The sequence below is a fragment of the Sylvia atricapilla genome, chromosome 11 (genome assembly GCF_009819655.1).
Source record: "Sylvia atricapilla isolate bSylAtr1 chromosome 11, bSylAtr1.pri, whole genome shotgun sequence".
Taxonomy (NCBI): domain Eukaryota; kingdom Metazoa; phylum Chordata; class Aves; order Passeriformes; family Sylviidae; genus Sylvia; species Sylvia atricapilla.
The window spans coordinates 21,357,337-21,379,955 of record NC_089150.1 but is presented as its reverse complement, the minus strand read 5'-3'; the positions used below and the strand labels follow the sequence as shown (position 1 = coordinate 21,379,955).

Here is a 22,619-nt window from a genome sequence, read left to right as displayed (position 1 = left end):
TGGCTGCAGGGATTGCCCTGACAGTTGTCTTCAAAAAGAAACAACACGTCAAGAAGGGCTACCAGAGTGAGTAAATGAAAGGGTGACCGTGCCTCTAAAGCAAGGCTGGACCTCAGCTCAGCCTGGCAAGCCAAGAGGTCTGTAATTACTCTGCAGAAAGGCAAAGGCAGGGCAAGGCACCATAAGGAAAAGAGCTGTGAAGGCTGGAGGATGAATTTGGCTATAGAAGGACTGGCTCTGAGCAAACTAAACAAGGAGGAGGAGTAAAGGTTTAGCACAGCTTTGCTTTAGCAGTGATGTGGCAAGAATTCTAATTGTTTTAATATGGAGGTTGCTGAGCTTATGAACAAGATTGATTATCTGGCATGTCCTGTACTTGACCTTGGTTGTTCTCGCGTAGGAGCCTTCCACAAGAAGCAGCTCTTTCTTCTAAGACCTTCTGCCTTGTCTCTTTTTTCAAATATCAGGAATATATTGTCAAAATCTTTAGGTTTCATCCGACACCTTGTACCGGTGCAAGGTGGAAACTTCAGAAAGAGGAAGATTAAACACCCCCCACTTTAACTTGTAAATATCTTTAATGTTTAAGCTGTATCTTTACAGCTGTGGAAGTGAGGGTAGGGTGTTCTCAGTAGATGTTGATGTTTCCTGCTGCCTTTCTGGTCTTGTTTTCAAATAACCTAATCATGGTGATTCTTCTTTTTTTTTTTTTTTTTTTTTGGTGACAGGGTTGAAAAAAGATGTTTAACCAATATTTCTATGATTTAATCTGCAAGGGTAACCGAACATGATACAAAATCCTGCGGAATGAAGGAGCCTTCTCTTGATACCTTCTAGAAGTGCTGTGCCTGGGAGCATTTGCCGAGGTGGCTGTTTGTGGGAACAGGATCTTCCCGAGGATGCTCTGTCGAGTGCCTCGTTGCCTCCTGCTCAGCACAATCTGAAGGTGTCAACACTGTCACAGCACACACATGGTGGGGTTTGGTCATAGCAGGGGGAAAATGCAGCACTTAGATCTCAAAAGCAGCGAGGTATTAGTGTGTTGGTTTTGGCTGAGGCTAAAACACTGAGGTTTTTCCACAATACCTCGTCTCTTGGGAGTAGGTCTGTTCCTGGCTCAGTGCATATTTAGTGAAGCAACCAAGTAAATAGACTAGAAGAAATCGTTGGTTATTAACTTAAGGTTGGTAAAGAGAGACAGTAGTAATAACAAAAGAGGAACTAATCTGATTTCTTGTAGTGGTAAATCAGCTCTAAATTGGTTACTGTAGTATCATTATGTTGCAGGGGCTTTTTTGTGAAATAATTACACTTTTTTGGTAAGATTATTCAATTATTACTGTTTTTACTAAGGCATTATTTCAACACACAGTATGGTTTCTATAAGGACACAGAATGAGAGTGTGTTTGCCCTCCTCCCTTCCTGACTTTCTGTTACACTAATAAAATTGCTTTTCTTCCTTCTTGATATAGCCCAAAATGAAATGGCAGTGGTGTTGCTGTTGTGGCCAAGGTTTACAGTTGTGAACCATCTCATCAATCACACCTGCTTTCCTTCCAAATGTTTCCTTTGGCAAGAACATCTGTTGAGCAGAATAGCATTATTCCCTAGGGCACCATTTTCCATATGCTCCCATTTCAGGATAAAATTAAACCAGTGGACCTTGACAGTGTTTTCGTAACCAAAAATGGGTCCTTGTGCTTCTGTTAGTAGAGCATGAGCAGTATTATTTAATAATGGCATGAATCACTTCCACTGGTGCCCTTCTGGAGCGCAGTGCTGGCTGTGAGTGCAATGGCTCCTTGGCACACGAGGCAAGTGGTGTTTAGTCAGAGAAAGTGTTGTGTGTCCAATCTGGTGCTGCCTGGCTTGCTGACAGGGACTGATTTGTGCAGTGGGGAGCTTGGAGGTATGGTTACCACCAGGAGGAAGGAAACGGGGCTCCTGTGTATTTCCTGCCAGGCTGGTAGTGCTGCCCAGTGCCCAGATTTCCACGGGCATCTCCTCCTGAGGAGTGTGCACATTCTGTGCAGGAGCTCAGGGCTCCCTGTGTGCTTGGCAGGGCTCTGAGGTGGGTGGGCAGGCTGAGCTCAGCCTAGCCTCAGGTGTGGGCGTGCGAATTTACTGAGGATGCACAGCAGTCTGCTCCCGGGGGGCTCAGGCTGACATCCCTGCCTCTCTGGGGATGGACCTGTGTGCAGAGGGAGCACCCAGCTGGGCCCGGGCTGCTGCTCATCCCTCACTGCAGGACTGGGACCTGGCAAAGTCAGCATCTGTGGAGCCCTTTGTGATCCTGGTGTGGATGTGGAGGGAACATGAAGGCAGTGCACAGTATCTGTAATAAAGCTTTTCCTTGGAAAAAGGAGTATGAAGGGCCAGAAATCCCTGGCAGCCTTCAGGGAGTGGTGTGTGCACTGATGGTGTGTGCACATGAGCATAAACAGCTGCCAAATTGCACAGTGATTAAAACAACAACAACAAAAAATACCCTTTTGTTTAAACTGTGCTTTCTGCACTTCTTCAGTCCCTCCCCCAACCACCCCTGAGCATGAGCTGTGAGGAAAAGCACACACTGCTACTCCTGACTTCAGGTGCCCTGAGAGTGCAGTGTGTGCCACACACTGGGTACACTCCATGGCCAGGGAGTGTGTGGCCTTGGGTTTTCATGTGCCAGTGAGCTTTAAAGACAGCCCTGCCCTCTTATGTAAGCTTTTAAGGCATTTTCATGCCTTGTGCTATTTACCGTGGTGTCTTACCTGCATTTCCTCTGCAATATTCAGAAAGGGTTTTTTTCCTGCAAGGTCCTATCCTGCAGCCTTCCTCTTTCCCAGGGCGAGGCAGGTCCTGGAGATACATGGTTAATACACTGCCTGCTTTCTCCAGCCCACGCTGCAGACATCTGTGCTTTCCTTTATCTCTACAAGGACCATTTTCCCCAAGACTGCACAATAACCTGTTGACTGATGAAGCCCTTTCATGTACTCACCTGTCACACATCCTGGGAGAAACACAGTCCCAGGATTTAAATTCTGTACAGTGAGTGTCCATTGCTGCTGGTGATTAAAAAAGTCTTACTCCAATTGCAGGTTCTCTTTCACTAGTAATTAAGCTGTTGTTTCACAGCAGGAAAAAGCTTTTATTCTATGCAATCAGAGGGACCTCAGAGAGACCAGTCTTTGCAATCATAAATGGGCATATTGATTGGTCTTTATTAATAGAAAAGCCTCTGAGGAGAGATGAAGTACCTGGATTTTGTAAAGTTAAAAAAAATAATTACAAATCCTTTCAAAGTCGCATGGAAACTAGGCACAGTTCCCAGGTCATTTCTTCAGACTTCTGGTCGTGTTTTACATGATGCTGGATTTTGGATTTTAAAAAGTTTTCCAAGCGAAGAGGTCCATCTTCAAGGAAAAAAAAAAGTTATTTTAAAAAGCTTCCTAGTGGAAATCCATTCCAGTCATGCTGTTTAGGGATTGAACCATTTTAAGGTGGTTCTTCAATCCTACATTTCGCTGGCAATTTCCTTAAAAAAATCTCAAAAACCAAAACAAAAGCCAAATCCAAGCAATCAAATGAAGTGCTGTTCTGTCCAATTAATATGATATGTGTATGCACTACTGTTTTTTTCTTTGCATGTTTAGTTTTTAGTCTGTTTATTTACTGAAATTGATAAAGGGCGGATCCTTTTGTTGGGCTGTTTCTCTGGGGATGGGTTCTTCAGTTCCACAGTACCTTGTTGGTGTGCTTGAAGTCTAACAGGAACCAAATGGAAAGGATTTTTTGTTTGCTTTGCATAGGTGCATGTCAAGGTAGCCAAGAGCAGCAGCATCTCTCTCGATCCCCTCTTCAGGGAGTTGGTAAAGTCACCCTTTGCATTTTTGTCCTGTCAGGACAGAGAGAACCCAGAGAGTGGAAGGTTTCTGTGTGGTTTTCTACCTTGTACTGGGTTTTATGAATATGTGAAACAATGTGTGATTAAATATACAACAAACCCTTTTTGGCAGATAGTCTCTGTAAACCCTATCTTCTTGCACTGCTCCATGAAATCTGAGTATGAAGCTCAGACCAGCAGGCAGCTCTTTCCCATAACCTAGTTTTCCTGTTTGAAAGCCTTTTGAGTATTCTTTAACCATCTGCATCCTGGGCTGTATCCAGCCTGTCGAGGGAGAGGATTCTGCCCCTCTGCTGTGCTCTGGGGGGACCTGGAGCACTGCACCACCCCTGGGGCCTCTGCATGGCAATGGTGTGGAGCTGCTGGAGTGATCCACGGGAGCCCATGGAGCTGCTCTGCTGCTTTGTCATAAGATTTTCCTCAAGGAAGTGTATTTTTATTGCTTACCCGATTTTTAATTAATTTATGTAAACAGATATTTTCTGTTTCATTATCATTCTTAATGTGTGGCGAATGCATTGCAGAAATGTGAGTTTATTATGTCAATGTTATTGTATTTATCAGCCCAAACATATAATCCCCTTGGAAAATGGCCCAGATCTGTTTCTCACATACCCATGTTGATGTTACCCTTTCATCTCTTGCTGTCCAAGGGATGGGGAGTTAAGTTTTTAACTTAGTAGTGTGTTAGTGTGTTTTAGTTGAGAAGCTCCTGTTATTCTTTTGAGCAGGGCTATAGAATGCCAAGCTTTGCAGGAGGCAAAAGCAAGAAAAAGGAACTATTTTGTTACAAATGGGATGCTTTCAGCTTAATTCCTAACCATTATGGGAGGCTGTGATGAATGTGTCCTGTCTGGGAGTGCAGCATTTGCCTTGGAGTGTTTTCTAACAGGTTGTCAAGTGGTGTTAGGAATGCACCAGAAGTGACAGCTCCTTTCAGCATTTAGAAAGGTTCACAAGGAATGCATTTCCAAACTCCAGACACAGAGCTCTGTTAAATATTTAGGCGCTGGGATACCCCAATCTGAAGAGTGGCTTTGTGACAGTGAAAGGTCCTTCTCCTCACTTTCCCAGAGCTTTGCAAGGAATGCTTGTCCAGTCTCTTGAGTTGTTATAGTAGTTGGGCTGCTCTCTTTTACCTTGTCTCCACACTGTATTCTTCCCACTCTTTTTTTGAGTTTCGCCTCCAGCAGCAGTGAGCAGTTGGTCCTCTCTTGGGAGCTGTGTGCTGTGGAGCAGGGCTGCAGCAGGAGCAGAGTGTTCCTGGAGCAGCTTCAGGGCCTCTGGGGCTCACGACTTTCCAGGTGCAGGAGTTTATAGGATCATGGAATCACAGGATGGTTTGGGTTAGAAGGGACCTTAAAGCTCACTCTGCCATGGGCAAGGACACCTTCCATGGGACCAGGTCACTCCAAGACCTGTCCTGCCTGGCCTTGCACATTTCCTGGGGAGTTGGGTATTTGCAATTATATGACCCTCTGCAAGGATGGTTTTTTTTCAACACAGAAAGAGCAAATTATTTTAAAGGAGTATTTTCCTATATTTCCCCTCAAAGATCCCTAGCTAAAACCAAGAGCAGGTTGGGATGACAGAGCTCTCCATAGTGCTGGTTAGGGTGCTGCTCTTGCAGACATCTCCAGGGTGCATCGAGGAACTCCATATCTTTTTTCTGTGTGCTTTAGAAATGCCACATGTGGGCACAGAGGCATTGAATGACTTGGTGTAGGAGGCTCAGCAGGCCACAGTGTTAGGGAAGGGCTGAGAAAGTTTCTCTTCAGGATCCATTGAGCCACTGTTAGAGTTTAAATTAAGATCTGTGCAAAGGCCCGTCACTTTTCTGTTTTCCAGCTATTTTACATTCCTGTCCCTCAGTGTAATTAAGTTCAGCATGTCTGTATAAAGGCACGTATGAACTTGGTCAGTCTTACATGTTTTGTGGAAACAGGGATGTGAAATGTTCTGAGGTGCTAAACTCACACTGATGGCTGTGTGGGCAGGTTTTCTGTGCTTGCCTGGCACCAGGACAGCTCTTCACTGGGAATGAGATCAAGTATGTCCAGCTCAGTGAGGCTGCTGCAGTCACTGAGGTGATGAAAGACGTGGATGGTACGAGATGTTCTCCTGCTCAGAGAGCTCGAGGTGGCTGCTGCAGCTCTGGCCAGAGGCTGATGATGGTGATGATGAAAGGCCTCATGGTGGTCAGCAGCTTCCTCCTGAGGGCCAGGAGAGGGGGCAGGCGCTGATCTCTTCCCTGTGGTGACCAGTGATAGGACCCGAGTGACCAGCATGGAGCTGTGCCCAGGGCAGGTTTAGGCTGGATCTCAGGGAAAGATTCTTCCCCCAGAGGGTTCTGGCAGTGCCCAGGCTCCCCAGGGAATGGGCACAGCCCTGGGGCTGCCAGAGCTCCAGGAGGATTTGGGCACCTCTCCCAGGGATGCCCGGGCTGGGATTGTTGGGGTGTTTTGGCAGGGCTGGGGTTGGATTCAATGATCCTTGTGGGTTCTTCCCAACTCGGATTCTGTGGTTCTGTGATCAAGGGAGTCTCCTCATGCTCAGCTCTCCTGGGCTCAGCACAGAATCAAGTGAGAAATGGCTTTTTGGTGCCGCTTTTATGTGAGATGAGGTGGTTTGTTAGAAGAGTGGCCACATTAGAGGTACAGCCACGGCTGCGTGGGAAAGATGATTTGAGGAGCTCAGAAAATCTCGCCTACAGTTTACTCCATCTGTCTGGGTTGGTGGGGAATCTTGGGGTGTTTTGTAGGCTGCTGGTGGTTTTCTTACCAATTTCAACTTCTTTGAGGTAGTTTCCTAAAATAAATGTTCTTAGTGTGTAATTGAAGACTGTGACACCCTTCAGGGACGTCATCCCAAAGCCTGAAGGGCTGTTCCTTGGATGTCTTGTAGGATTGGTGAGGCTGCCTAACCTGGGGTTCACTGACAAATGCAACAGAATCCAAGGGCTTCATTTGGGAGGCAGAAAATCCGTGTTCTACCATCCATCCTGCCACAGAGGGCTGGGGGAAACGGGAGTGAGAGAATGCAGTGTTTGGCTTGGAGGGTCTCAGTGGGGGAAACAAAATGGAGAGTTCCATTCCTAAACCATGATCTCAGACCAACTGAGCACCCTATTGCCTGCTTAGGGTGCTGGTGGACTGTGGTTAATTCACTGGAAAGGGTATTTCACTGGAAGAGTGTTGTACAGATTGAAGTATGCAATTGCTAGGTTATAACAAGATGGGACACGGCAGCAATAATGGGACAAAAATGCTGTTTTCTCATTAGAAAGGCAGTACTGAATGCTGCCCCAAGATAAAATTTGCCAGAACAACGTTAAATTAAACTCTTCTTGTTCTGCTGTTTTTTTGTGGTGTGCTAATTTTGTTTGGCAAAGCTCATGGGCCAAGGAGCATTAATGTGCTGTTTGGTGACACTGGGTAGATAACAACAGTTCTGGTTCCTCCTCTCAGCTGCAGGGGGTAGGGTTTCTCTGGCAGGGGCTGGTGGGCAAGGGTGGCATGTCTCTTCTTTCAGAAAAATACCGCGTGTGTAGCAAACACGCAGCCAAGAGAATTACAGGATCCTTGAATGGTTTGGGTTGGAAGTGACCTCAGAGATCATCTTCCAGCCTCATGACCTTCCACTAGACCAGGAGATACAAGGGGATTTTGTAGCTGTACAGTCAGTGAGTTTGCCAACTGCCCCGGGGTGAGGAGGGGAGGTGGAAGAGGCACAGAGGGATGGCTCCCCCAGCACAGGAGGAGCACTCTGCTGCTGGGCTGGTGCTGAGGCAGGTTTTAAAGGTCCCAGCCCTTGGAGAGCAGGGCATTGGCTCTGCCTCCTGCCCCCATCTCCACCTGCCTGAAGGTGATTTTTTGGGCAGCAGCATTGCCATGTCTCCACTCCTGCTGGGGGCAGGCCAGGACTGGGGCTCCAGGGGGTGTCTGGAGGATCCCTCCTGTGCTGACAGGTCCAGCCCTGGAGTGAGGGTGATTTTCCTGCCCAGTTACTGCGTTTGTGGGTTATGGGAAGTAGGTGAAGCAAAACGCTTTTTAAAAACGCAACCAATTGTTGCTTAAACTTCTGTGAATGCTGGGCTCAGAAGGGATTCCAGAAAATGCTGGAGCACCAGGTTCTCATGACATGCCTGAAGTGGTATTTTTGTGGTTAGGGCTTTTTTCTTTTCAGAGGGGATCTGGTGTTGTGGAGCTTTTTTCACACATTGATTTTAGAGTTTCCTTTCAAAAAGGTGTTTTGTGAGGCAAGTCAGAACTGTTTTGGTATTTCATCTGCAATCACAAGCTTATGTGGAGCACTGGTAATTAAGGAGGTTGAGGAGGTGCTACCTGAAATTAATTTAATTGCTCGTGACATGAACTTTTGTTTAAGCATTGGTTGTCATGGTGTGGTTTTGTTGGGAGGTTTTCACCTGTAAAACACACTCTGCCCGTGGTGTTGGGAGGTTTCTTCCTCTAAAACCCGTGTTCTGTCCACGGTGTTGCCTTTCCTGAGTGTGTTTGTGGCTCTTTTGGGATTGGAGGTTTGGGGTATTGACTCCCCTTCCTCCTGCCCTTGCAGGAAGAGCTGCTGAAGGTCTGAGGTTCAGCAGAAGGTGTGAATCCCAGTGTTCCTCTGCTCTAAGCCTTTGAGATGTGCCTTAATCAGTTTAGAAGCAGCAAGCTATGATTGCATCCAGCAAAAAAAGCACGCTCAGCCTCTTCTGCCATGCCAAATTTACCCATAAAGGTCTGAATTAAACTCCTGATTTTTCCATAGATTTCTAGCAATGACTCAGGCAAATAAGTAAATCTTCCTCAGCCTATTCCATAGCTCCTGTTCACTGAATTGTGAGTATCCATGGGGACAAGGACTGCTTTTATGCCTTTGGAAAATGAGTCCTCTCTGGGCTTTGGTGACAAATAGCAGGCTGTAACTTTGCTGAGGGTGACTGACTGAGGAAGAATGTTGGCTGGATTCTGATAGGGAATGAAGCTGTAAAATTTTTTTTTCTTGATTTGCAAGTTGTCTGATGGCATCTGCTGTTTGTTCACAGAGAGGAGATTTTGTCCTCTAGGATTGCTTTAAGTGATAAGTGCTTATAACTAGGTGTGGGAATGAAAGGTCCTGGATGCTATTAAACATTTATAGCACAGGCAGGATGATCCTAAAGGCATGGGGCTGGTACATGAGAGCAGAACTGTGCTCCTGTCCATAAATCCACAGGAAGCTGCCAGGCAGTTCCACAGGAGCAGCTGGGAGTGGGTCCCATGGCTGTTTTCACCCTCGAGGCCATCTCTGACTAGAGGAGCAGTTGCAGTACATGAGCAAAAGCACACTCCTGGAATGCAGATGTGAGATCATCTGAACAGATGTTCATTCTGCTGATGTAGGTATTTGATTTCTGTCCCTGGGTCAGAAGTGCCTGTGGTTTTTCTTTCTTGGTCACCAATGTGGGTCAGGCTTCTGTGTGATGGAGGTGACCCTGCCCTCGTTTCTGACCCACTGCTCCTGCTTGCCTTGCAGTCAGGCTGCATCTGTTCAAAGTGAGACCAAATTAAATAACCAGCAGTAAATGCAAACTGTGGCAGTCTAAGAATTTAAAACTAAACAGAACACAAAGCTCTCAAGAAAACAGTGTTTATAGGCTGGCTGGACACAGAAGTCCTTAGGCCAGGAAGTAAGTAAGATATCTAAGTGTTTAAAGTAGTGTAAAATTTTTTTAACACTTGTGAAAATTCAAGACTTTAAAAGGAGAAAATTTAAAAAATTCTGTGAAACTGCAAAGCAGCACAACTTTCTACTTTGCAACAGCTGTGCTCCAGACCCTGCTCCTACACAGTTCTAGGCATTAAATGTGAAAAATTTATGTAGTCTTCTTTGCAAGACCCCCTTTCTTCATGGTGGGGGGTGGAGTTGATGCCCAAATCTGTTCCCTCCTTGTAAAGAATTAGGCGAGAAACCTGACCTCGTTTGTTAATCTTGGAAATCTTCTGGAGGCTCAGGTGAAAGCCAGTCTCCTGCTTGTATAATTTTCAGATCCTTAGTCAGAGCCCATATGTTACAACCTGGAGGAAATGATGCTTGGGGATGACTAACTGAACATGTTCCTGCTGTTAATTTGGGTGCCATTCCAGAAATTTAATTTGTAAGTTTTCCCCATCCTTTTGTTAACACATTATATTACTAATTCCTGTCTTTGCTGTTGTTCCTCATAAGGAACTTAGTGAAGGAATAAATTTTATATTAACAGAGAGAGGCATTTTTTTTCCCTGGCTGTGATGAGTAGGGAGAAGCAGAGAACATATATAGGTTAGATTAGCAGAAATTTGATTACAGATAGGATATTCACTTCTTTGTATCTTCTTGCTGCACACATCATGTTAATCCAGTTTAAATGAGTGTGGGATTTACCAGGATTGAGGCTGTAAAGTGCTAATTGGAAATTCATGGAATCCCAGAATGGTTTGGGTTGGAAGGGACCTTAAATCCCATCTTGTCCATCCCCTGCCATGGGCAGGGACACCTCCCACTGTCCCAAGTGGATCCAAACCCCTGTGTCCAGCCTTGGGCACTGCCAGGGATCCAGGGGCAGCCCCAGCTGCTCTGGGCACCCTGTGCCAGCCCTGCCCACCCTGCCAGGGAACAATTCCTTCCTCATTCCCAGATGACCTCCCAAGCCCAACTATCCCAACAACCTTTCTTTGTCATGACCTCTCTGAACAACCCTGTTCCCTATCTTAAAATGCAGAGCCTGGAGGTGCTTTTAGGCTTGCACCCTTACCTTCGGGATGAGGACATTTTGCCTCGTGTGGATTCTGTGATGGGGAATGAGTGTCTGTGACACCAGTGGAGGTTTCTTGGGTTTGGATGAAACCCTGAGTGACTCATGCAGTTAAACAGCTGTTTCTGCTGCTTCTGAGCAGAAAACACTTGGACCCTGAAGCCCTTTCAGAATCAGCTTATGTTTTTGCCAGCAGCTCATGTGTCAGGTTGAGGCGGCAGGAATTCAGAGGAGGCTGATTGAGCCCTGCTGGCCCCAGAGACCCCTCCTGTGGTGGGGTGCCTGCTCTGCCCTGGCCTTGCCTCTCCAGCTGGAAAACAATGCTTGGATATCAGTCTGATGGAAAAAATCCAGTTTTTTTTCTCCTGTAATTACAAATAAAACACACATTTACCTTCCAGAATCACTTTGTTGCAGTTGCCAAAATGATCCTGCTCGTGATATGTAGGATATGCTGAATATGGTTGTCTGCTGAAGGATAGTTTTAGAAGTTACAAATAAAGTAGCATAGTAGTGGAAAAGTTCTCACAGTGCTCAGAAACCTGGAAATGAGAGTCAAGGACTATGGTATTATTATTTTTTTTTTTTTTTTAGTTGGAAAGTATTTGCAAATGTGCTGGATCTGTGCAGCCACCTTTCCTTTTCTCTGCCAGCTCCCACTCTGCTCTTCCTGCCTTGCACAGGGACTAGCTCCTTCCCCTTCCTAGCAGCAGTGTGTCTGATTTCTTCTACAGGTTTTAAATTAGAAGGAAACTCAGCAGTAGGGAAGAAGTGATGGATTTGAGAGCAATTCTGTGGCTCTTCTTGCCTGACTCGTTAGACAGCCTGTTTTCTTGTTGGCTTTTTTTTTTTTTTTTTTTTTCTTTAGAAGGTGGCAGCTGGTGCAGAGCAGCAGAGGGGCTGCCTGGCTCAGCTGTGGGTGTTGTGTGTGCTGCTGTCCCCATGGGACAGCCTTGGGGCCCCAGGTCACCTGCACTGCCCAGCCCCAGGGCTGCTGCTGCCCGGGCAGGGGGAGCTCTGGGCTGGATCTCAGAGGGAGCAGAGCCCCCTGAGCAGCCCCAGTCCTGATGGCAGCACTCCCCCCAGGCACACACAGCACCGTGGCAGGGTTTTGTCAGCCACCAAGAGCCAAATCACAGTCCCAGCCCTGTGTTTCCTCTGGTGAGGTCTCCATTTGTAGCCATGGGAATTCTCATTCCCGTCTGGAGCTGTCTGGGGTTGTGGGTGAGGGCAGGCTGTGGAAATGGCAGTGGCTGATCCTTTTGCATCTTGGCTGCAAGTCAGCTGTGTTCCCATTTAATTCACTCTGTACACAGGAGAGCAGCTTGTGCAGATGTGCCGAAATGGTTTGGGAAAAGGAAGAGCCTGAGGTTAAAATACCAACTAATTGATCTTGGTGATTGGTGAGCTTTTGGCTTTCTGAATAAGAGCACCTTCTAAAGGTCCCAAAAGCTCCATTTCTAGGGCAGGTGTGGGCAGTGCTTTGGCCAAGTGGAGCAAAGCAGGCAGGAATGATGGTGGGGTCTGGGGTGGAACTCCCTGCTGCTCTGTTTCATCCTCCTAGGAGGTCAGAGCCAGTGTCCAGGCTGCCTGCTGGAGTCTCCATCTGCTGGGGAGGTCCAGGCAGCCCAGAGCTTCTCCTGAGCCATGGGAGGGGCAGAGAGGCTCTGCCTGTGCTGGGCAGGGTCACATCACAGCCCAGAGCTTGTGGGAAATGCCCTGAAATTCTCTAGGAAAACCAGGGTAGTAGAACATGACATTTTCACATTTCTAATCTAAATCATTTCCGTGCAGCCTATGGAAGAAGCTGAAGGGCAGCTGGAAACACTTCCTTTACCAAAAAGAAGGGAAGAGTCTCTAAAATGAAGCAGAACAGCAAACACATTAAAAATGGATGTGTTTGGGGTTTTTTGGAAGGTGACACGGTTTTAATTCAGCCTGAGGTGAAGAGGATGGGCTGTGGAGCCCAGTGTGGTGAGCAGGGACCTCAGCTGGTGCTCTGTGCCAGAGCACCCCAGGGACAGCTGGGGGTGCTGGGAGCCTGGGGTCCTGGCTGTGAGAACATCCACACCTTGAAATAACATCCTGTGGGTATGAGTCCCTTGGATAGGGAGCCTCACAACACCCAAACGTGAAGAAATAGCTGAGGGTTGATCCATCATGCCACGGGTGTGTTCATGGTGCCTGAAATATTAGTGCTGTCATGAGCATGGCGTAGCACAGGCATCTCTTTGTCTTCCTGATACTGGATTTAGGCCGAGTGCCCTAGTTCATACACGCTGCTGCTCTCTTACATAAAAGATTTTATAATTGCTCTTGACACAAGCATAAAACAAATCTGAAATTCTGAATGCCCTGGCAATGCAGAGCCTTTATTTTTGTCCGTCGCTAACAATAATGTCTCATTTTGGCTTTTAGGACAGAAAACTCACAAAAGTGGAGAGGCAGAGATTTAAAGAGGAAGCAGAAATGTTGAAAGGTCTACAGCACCCAAACATTGTGAGGTTTTATGACTTCTGGGAATCCTGTGCAAAAGGCAAAAGATGCATCGTGCTGGTTACCGAGCTGATGACCTCTGGAACGCTGAAGACGTAAGTACTGCGCTCCTGGCAATGGGCTAAGAATAGCAGCAACATTTATAGCAAAATCCTACTTTCATATGCTGAAAAAAGCCATCTCCAGATAAAAGCAAGAAATGGAGCTGTTCTCTGGTGTCTGTCATTTGTCCCCGCACCCGAAGCGCAGCGGTTTGACGGCAGGATTTTGGCCTCCATCTCGCTGTGCCTGCTCCCCTCTTCTGGTTATACAACTCAGAGCTGCTCTCTGGCGTGTTTCATCTCCCGCCTGTGACGCTTGCCTTTGTCAGGGTGTGTTCAGTGCTTGCTTTTGTGCTCGTATTTGCATGTTTTGTTAGGGAATTCAAATGGAATGGCGCTCGGATGGTAGAATCTCTTGAAGGCTGAAGGTGCTCTAGGTTATCTCCTAAACAACATTAATTAATAGCTTCTGGTACTGACAGTCTTGTTAAGGTTGATATAAAGCAGTTGGCACGGATTCTGGAGCAGATTTTCAGCCCCAATGGGAGCAGTACTCAGCCAGTGTGCTGCTCTGCCAGTGCTTTCATGAGCAGGCCCTGCATCTTCCCCAAAGGTCCCCTCCCAACCAGCCCTTCAGGTAAATGGAAAGAAATGCAGGTGCATGGTGCAAAGGTCCCAGTCTTGTAGTTAAAATTAAACGTCAGTATTCTGATTCAAAATATATGAACATATTCTAAAGCTGTTCTCTGCATGAAATGAATTGCTGAACTAATAGACTTTCAAAATATTTGGTTGTATTTGCACCAAAAATGCTTATTATCACCCTCCCTAAAACTGAATGCTCTAATTCCTCTTTTGAAAAGATCTATTTCATTGAATTTTGGGATATTTCTGTGCTGCTCTTGTGGCATCTAATAAGGGGCTTTTATCCATAATGGAGTTTCAGCTGTTAAAGCCCCTCAAATCTTTAAGAAAATGTTTTCACTTCCTTGATACCCACTTGTGTGTGTGTTGTGCTCTAGGTATCTGAAGAGATTTAAAGTGATGAAACCTAAAGTCCTGCGGAGTTGGTGTCGGCAAATCCTGAAGGGTCTTCTTTTCTTGCACACAAGAACTCCACCAATAATTCACAGAGACTTGAAATGTGATAATATTTTTATTACTGGACCAACTGGATCTGTGAAAATAGGAGACTTGGGTCTGGCAACACTCAAGAGAGCTTCATTTGCCAAAAGTGTCATAGGTAATGCTCCTGTTCTCCTTGGCCTCCCTCGGTCAGTGTCGTGGCTCTCCGTTCAGCATCTTCTGTGCCCATTTCTGCAGGAGTGGGGTTTGAGTTGTAGATTGTTAGTGGAGGTTAAAGTGGGTTTGGGACTGTTGCCTTTATACCACTATAAAAATGGGCACCAGTAGGTAATGGTATCATGACTTCCTCTTCTCCTTCCTCCTGTATGATCCTTGTTGCACAGAGAGCCCAGTGCCTGTGAAGTCAAAACAATAGAAATCACAGATGTGTGCTTGGCTGGTGTGGGTCTGCTTAACCTCACTGATTTTAGTGAATTCACGGTTGTTTATATTTAAGTTCTCTACTTTTGACTCCTAGTAACTGGTGGTGTTTTCCTCTGTTGAGGGTCAGTATTTCTTCAAATAATTTTTTTGCAGGGTAGCAATGGTTTGTGGGACATAATGGAATAACTTAAGTAATAGCAATACTGGGAATAGTGTCAGTAGTACCAGTACTTAGGAGTAACATCAGTAATACCAGTATTGGTAAGAATATTACTAATACTCAGGTTTTTGTAAAATCAGTTGTGAACAGAACACCATCAAAATTCACTCATGTCTGAAAGCAGTTTGACACTGGAAGGGCTGCAGGATGCTGGCAAAGAAGTCTGCATTCATTTTGGCAATAAAACCGAGCTAATAATTCTCGTGAGTAGCACTGCCCCAAGGAGAGACTGAAGGAGGCTTGGAAGCAGTGGTGATGAGTAATGCTGCCCCCACTGCAGAGGGAGCAGCTCCAAAGGCACATCAGAGCTGCGTTTCACGTGGCTGGGAGGGGTGGAGGCAGTGCCCAGCCAGGGCAAACCTGCTCCTGCCAACAGCAGCTGGGTGCTGAGCAGCTGCACCTTTAGCTGGTGTGCTGAAGAATGCTTATAGGTGTTCCTTTCCACCCCAAGGAGTGGAGGAAATGTCATTTCTGTCCTGTTTTGGAATGGTGCCAACTATTCCATTTGCTTCTCTGACTATTGCTATCACTTTTTCAGATTTGTTTTAAATGCTCTGTAATTCATGAGATTCAGTCCTGCTGCTAAATTGTGTTCCTTCTGAAGCAAGGCAGCAGCTCCAAAATAATTCCCTGTGGCAACTGTTAACCCTTTCTGAGCAGTAGCCTCTGCCCTGGTGGCAGCTGGAACAGACACCCAGAGAGAGGGATTGCCCTGGGCCTCTGTGACATGGGTCTCGCTGGTTTGCTAAGGCTGGAGGATTGAGTGTCTTTGAAGTGGAAGGAACACAAGCAAGGGAAGAGATCAATCTTGAATTTTACAAAATTATTTGTACAGGAATGCTTTTTCACAATTTAGGTCTAGTCTACTTCATAAATGTTTCCAAAAGCAGACCCCAGTTTTGAGGGTTGTCCTTTATGCCATTTAAAAAGAGTTCAGGACAAGTCAGAGGGTCCTAGAATGGTTTGGATTGGAAGGGGCCATCTTGTCTGCCATGGCTGGGACACTTTGCACTAGCCCAGGTTGCTCCAAGCTCCATCCAGCCTGGCCTGGGACACCTCCAGGGATGAGAGTTCCTCAGTTTCTTTAGGGATTTGGGTGATGGCTTGTAACTGGAGAAGGGGAGATTTAGGTTGGATATTAGGAAGAAACATATTACTGTGAGGGTGGGCAGGCCCTGGCACAGGGTGCCCAGAGCAGCTGGGGCTGCCCCTGGATCCCTGGCAGTGCCCAAGGCTGGACATTGGGGCTGGAGCAGCCTGGGACAGTGGGAGGTGTCCCTGCTTGTGGCAGAGGCTGGATGAGATGATCTTTAAGGTGCCTTCCAATTCAAACCATCCTGGGATATGCCAGAACTATTTTTTCTGATTATGTGTTATTTTAATTACAGTTGTGCTTTTGCTGCTGATTACTGATGATGTAACAAAGCACTGCTGGGATCTGCCAGGGCTGGGGCACTTGGGTGCAGGGACTGGACAGACAGACTTCATCTGGGTCTTTCTCATGGTCCAAGACCTGTCACTCTGTTTTTGGCATCCCAACAGTTTGTTGCTTGTCCCTTGACACACCATTGCACTGGTCTCTCTTCCTTCATCTTTTCTATGTAGAGAGGAAATAAACTGTCATTACTCCTAAGTGTGAATTACAGTATGAGATACAGTTACTGGAATCAATTATCCAAGTGTTAATAGTTTTCTGTTTTGCTTTGTAAGCCCCCCCTTTTCAGAGTAGTTTGCTGAGCAGATGTTGCAGGTGTTGGAAGTTGCTGCTTGTCCCCATGCTGCAGCTCCCAGTGCCTCACTTCATATTTACCCAGTTGCAACAGATTCCTGACACCCTAATCCCTATTGAGTAGGACCTTGTTCTGTGAGTAGCCTCATTGATTTGTCCCACTAAACCAGTGACAGAATTAGGTTTGATGTTCTGTGCATGACTCTGTAGGTGATTTGTGGTACTACTGATTTTCAAAGTGCTGTCTGCCTGCTGGTGGTTACTCTGTATCTCTGGAGAAAACAGAAAAAATGCAGATTTGCACTGATAAAAAGAAGAGTGAAGGCTCTCCTTTCTTCTCCCCTTTTCACCTCCCCAGCTCTGTGCACATCCTTCTCTCCAGCCATCCAGAAACCCTTTCCATCACTTCAGTATGGGCAGGAAATGAACTATAGCTCATTTTCTTGTTCACTTTTGAAATTTTTCATTCTTTTTCTTCCCCGTCCCCTTGCCCTGCTTCCTCTGGGCCCTGCTTCCCCCCTTTGGGTTATTGTCAGCCAGCCATGGGCATGGAATTGCCTGCACTGCCCTTGGATCTCCTCCCTGGGGGATACTGGGGCTCCTTTGGGATGATCTTGCATGCAGCTATACACAGTTGTACTGGGCACACCTCTCACAGTGAAAAAGCTGGTGGTTAAAGCCCTTTAGAGTCCTGTAAAGAGGCAGCAGTGTCTCTGTGTGTGTGTGCAGGCACTCCAGAGTTCATGGCCCCGGAGATGTACGAGGAGCACTACGACGAGTCCGTGGATGTCTACGCCTTTGGAATGTGCATGCTGGAAATGGCTACCTCAGAATACCCTTACTCAGAATGCCAGAATGCTGCTCAAATCTACCGAAAAGTAACCTGTGTGAGTACACCTCCCTCCCTGCTGCTGGGTCTTGTCACTGGGGGGTTCAAAAGCGTGGTTTGATGAGGTGTTGGTACTGCTGAGTGTGCACAGCGTTGTGGAAGGGGAGGGATCTGAGCTCTGGGTTACACAAACGTGTTTCAGGTTTATGTGTAAGCTTACAATTCTACACTTGGAGTGTGTTTGGCTGGATGCAGCTACAGCAGAGATTTTTAGTAATCTTTGTCACTGATTTCATCTCCATCAGCCACAAATACAGCCCAGTGGGCTGATGCCTGTTGATTTAACTCTTCTTGGAGTGTGGCTTTCAACCCAGAGCCACTCAGAAACAATTCTAAAGCCCCCCCCAAAGGCTGAGAAACTGCTCAGCAGTACAGTTATCTTCATGCTGTGGCTGTAGCAGCTCCCTTGGCATTGCAGGCAGGTGAGTGTGTGCAGCCATGGCTCTGCACCAGGGGCTGCCTGCAAACCAGACTGCAGCTTCTCAGAGACGTGGAATGGGCTTGATGGCTCAGGGGAGCTCCTTGCCTTTATCCTTGTCATTCAAGGCCAGGTTGGGCAGGGCTTGGAGCTCTGCCTGGTCTAGTGGAAGGTGTCCCTGTCCATTACAGGGAGGTTGGAATGAGGTGGTCTATTAAGGTGCCTTCCAACCCAAACTATTCTGCGATCCTAGAGCCCAATGGTTACTCTGTTGTTATTTTGTGTGTGTTTAAAGGTAATAATCACAGTGTTTATTACCTTTGTACAAGGGATGTTGGCTCTGTTTTGGTCTGATCTTCAGATGTGCCCAGTGTGGGCAGCTTAGGGGACACCACCTTGGCCTCCAGAGCTTCACAGAGTGGCTACAAGAGGCTGTTCTGATTTTAGGCTCTGTGGCCTCATGTCCTGTGTGTGAGATGGGTCAGTACTCAGTATCACCGTGGGAGCTGGTCACTGGGAATGTGTGTGCACCTGGAGCCAGGGAGAGCATTGAGCCCTTCCTTGCTCCATGTGCCTACAGAAGCTCTGTGCACACCTTGTAGCCATCTGGAATAGGGGTAATTAAGACTTTGCAAGGCTCCTAAGCCTCATTTATCAGAGCAATATCCAAGATGGCAAAGAATGATGATTAATCAGAGGATTCCTAATTAGTTGTTATATTTCAATTTTTAGACTTAAGTAGCCATTTTTTAAAACACTGGTGGAAGCCTGAGCTGACTCATGGCAGTAACCCTTACACAGCTCAGGATTAGATGGTAAATTATTACAGTTTTGTAAAACTGGCTTTATGCTGGTAGCTTCAGAGAGGTGGGAGATGCTGTTTATCACATGGAACATGCAGTGGCAGAGAAGCTGTTGGAATGTCATTGTCAGGGGTATTTCTGAAGCAGAACTGTCTGGCAGGGGAAGCTGAAGACAAAAGGATCAGGTACCAGCATAGGGGGGTGTGTGGTTTTCATCTGAATTTGGGGTAGTAGCAGCGCGACCAAAGGCACCAGCATTCCTTAGATGGCAAAACTGGCACTGCAGTTTTTCCAAGGAAAGGGTTAACCAGCTCCCTGTGGAGTGGAGAAAGCCCTGTCAAATGCCATGAGCTGCACAACTGTCAGGCAGGAAGGAGGAGCAGGGGGTGGACCTCTGGGGTGAGGGTGCAGGAGGAGCCTGGTCCTGGGGAGATCCTCTGTCCCAGGAGGAACCTTCTGGTGGCTCAACAGCCTCTCTAGCGTTGCTGCATCTGCAGGGAGCTGCGACAGGAGGGACCCAGCTCCGAGCAGCGTGAGTGCCCTGGGCTCTGAGGGAGGCAGCAGCTCAGGAGTTTGGGGCGTGGGGTCCTGAGCACTGGCTACAGACAGACAAAGTAGCTCTAAAATCACTTGGATGAAGAGTTAGGGCTGGTGATGCAGCGGCTTGTGCGAGCCTTGGGGCTCACAGACTGAAATACAGTCAAAAATGGTGTGTAGGCTGAACCTAAGAGGCTGGATTAGACTGTTTTCTTCCAATATTAGATTAGGTTTGGGACTCCCTAGAGCAGAAGGTGGCTCTGACCTTCTTGGATGGAGAGGATGCAGAGCCCCTGAATGCTGCAGTTTCTCAGTGAGACTTTACTTCTTTGTGAAGGTGGGGCTTTTTTGCACCAGAAACATCAATACTATTTCTAGTGTTTTAAGTTGAGGGTCTGTGCGTTGTGAAATGTGTTTCCTGTGTCTAGCTGCCTGATACCTTTATTTAAAAAGTACAAAATAAAATCACTTTATTTTCCTGCCTTGGGCTCAGCATTGCAGTGGCAACCACCAGAGGTGTTGATAACATCCATAGGGATTGGAATTGCTGGCTAGAGTTTGCCAGGAGCAAAAATCAAGGAGCAAGAACCAACAAAATCTTTAGACTGCCTGCCTTCTCTTGGGTCCCTCTGAGCTGGCTTCCCTCTGCTGCCCAGCACAGGCAGGGCATGAATTGGGCTTGGCCACTAGAATATCTTTTTCAGTAGTTTCTGCTCTGTGTCCAAACACTCTTCCATGCCCTTGCCTGCTGCTAGGACATGAGATACATATGCCTCATGTCCTGGCTGTCCAAGTCACACACGTTGGTTGTCATTATTGGGGTAGAAAATGTAAACATCACTTTTCTGAGACATTATTATTTCAGCATATGTCACGTTCTGCATGTCTGTAGTATAAGATTATTATACTTAATTTATTTCAGTGACCTTTTGTTCTGCCTGACCGTATTCTTATGGCTTAATTGCTGCTTTAATTTTTGCATTCCTGTTCTTCCACGTGTGCTGTGTGTTTGCAGTTGTCCAGGGTAAGGTGGTGGTCATGTTTGGGAATGTGCCAAGGGGCTCATTTCTCTGCCAGACGAGATGTGCTTGTTCCAGCTTCTCACCTCTCTGTGCCCTTTCAGCCCTAATGATGGAGTGTAAACATTAAAAAAGTGGATATGTACTGTAAATAGCAAACACATCTTTCCCAAGCAGCGGGGCCAAGCCACACTTACCACAGCTCACTTTGAAGTGATTTCCTGGTCAGCATATTTGCAGTGCCCTTCATTCTGATGCCATAATCTCATTTTTCATGCATAACTTGATGGTTTTTCTTACTCAGATTTTTTTTTTGTGTTTAATCATTCTGCCAAGTGATTTTGATGTAGACAATAGTGATGAAACATCGGAATCTGTGACCTTCCCAGGCTGCTCCAAACCCAGTGTTTTCTTAGGGGTGTGCTGCAGGGTGCTCAGCAGAGCAGCTGCAGCTCCAGCCAGCCCCTGGCCATCTCCTCGGGTTTAGGGGTACAAACCTGTGCTGCAGAGCAGCCCACCCTGGGACAGTGCTCTGGTTTGCATGTGAAGCTTTCACTTTGTTCTCATCAGCTCTTGGAGGTGTTCTCAGTGTTCTCAGGCTGTGTGCCATAGTGCACACAGACAGAATAAATGCTGTGGCTGTGGCACAATGACAGCAGGCAAATAATGCTGTGAATGTCATTGCATGGACTTCTTGGGGCTTCTGGAGATCTTCTTAGATCTGCAGGTAATCCTCTTAGCTTCACAGTAAGGTGGAGCACCATTCTGGAGTGAAACGGAGATGAGTTTATAATTGTGCACAGTATGTCATGGAACAAAGTCCTGGTAAAATTGAGAGCTTTACCTTTGTGTCAGTGACTTCAGAGACTGTGTGCCAGGGTGCAGTTTCAGTTGGAAACATGGCTACAGCTTTTTTGGTAGAAGGTTTTTTTCCTTTTTTAGGAATGACATGAGCCCAGAGTTACCTTCAGGGGGAAGGTGGAGTGGCAGCCCAGAGCAGGCTGTCTCTGGGGTGGAAGGGCACTTCCAGGGCCCAGGAAAGCCTCTAGAACACTGACTGACACGGGTCAGACGTGCCAGTGACTTGTGTGGCATTTGCTGTGTCCCTTCAGAGCATCACGTGCTGCTCCTCCAAAGTGTGCTTTGCTGATGGAAAATGGCAGGAGGCTGTTTTTAGACCCTGCAGAACAAGCAGCACGTTTCTTCCCTCAGCATGAAGGAGACAGCTCCAATGTCTGTGTATGTCTGGCTGTAGACTCAGCTGCTTTATTCTGGAGGGCAATGGATCACAAATCTTAATTGCTTCAGAAAGAAGGGGGTGGGAATAAGTGATGGTGAGGGAGTCAGAATAAATCATCCTGTTTGAGACAGAGAAATTCTCAAAAGGGAAATTGTTTGATCTCTCATTTTGCTCTTGGTTCATATATGTGTATATATATTTTAACATTTAAGGAACTTGTATTGTCCTTATGCCCCTTATGCCACCCAGCGAGCCCTGCCTTTCACATGTGGTGGCATTGAGTTAATTTTAATTTATAAGAGGCTGTACAGCTTTCAGATGGTCATGGACAATTTCTTAGCTCATACACTTTGAGTTTTGGTGCCATGTTTCCTTGGGAATGCTCAGGGAAGACAGATGGCTCTTGTTGAGGTGAATGAGATGAGTCCTTTGATGGCAAATAGAATCCCCCTTCATTGTCAGGGGCACTGTGCTGCAGGGCAGGGTTTGCAGCATCCCAGTGAGATGGCCTTGAAGAGTTTAATGAAGAGAGAGAAACAAAAGCAGCCTATAGCACAGGGACAAGGGAGAAAACACTTTGGCAAAGCTGCTCTGTTCAGTGCTTCACTCCACATGTTTTGTCCTTGTTTGTTTTAGTCATCTATTCATAGCTTAGCTGTTCAGCAGAATAACACAATGGGTGTTTGGAGAGGAGTTGGTGTTCCATCCAGAGATGGGGAAAATAAAGTGTTGGTGGAAGAGTTGCTGTTTGTATTTGTGGCAGCAGTTTGTAAGTTCAATGTTGGCAGCCAGTCACAGGGGATCTGCTGCTCTGGGCACCCTGTGCCAGGCCCTCCCACCACCACAGGGAGGAATTTCTTCCTTGTGTCCAATCTAAACCTGCCTCTCTCCAGGTTAAAGCCTTTATTAATTAGATCTTATTACCCTTTCTTCCTGGAGAGTGTCAGTCTAATATGGAAATCATTTTTTTCTCATAGCAAACAACAGTGAATTGGAATGTACAGATTTATCCTTCTTTCTGGTGGGGAACACACTGGGCTCCTGTAG

At 46.6% G+C, this 22,619-nt stretch overlaps 1 protein-coding gene across 1 annotated transcript in view; it reads left to right on the top strand.

Moving 5' to 3' along the window:
* The window catches only part of WNK2 (WNK lysine deficient protein kinase 2), a 79,541-nt gene that overhangs the window by 15,168 nt on the left and 41,754 nt on the right, over positions 1-22,619 (top strand). The window contains exons 2-4 of the mRNA XM_066326993.1: positions 13,090-13,262; positions 14,231-14,451; positions 17,396-17,553. Of these exons, the coding sequence (XP_066183090.1) occupies positions 13,090-13,262; positions 14,231-14,451; positions 17,396-17,553 (552 nt within the window). The remainder of the gene's footprint in view (positions 1-13,089; positions 13,263-14,230; positions 14,452-17,395; positions 17,554-22,619) is intronic.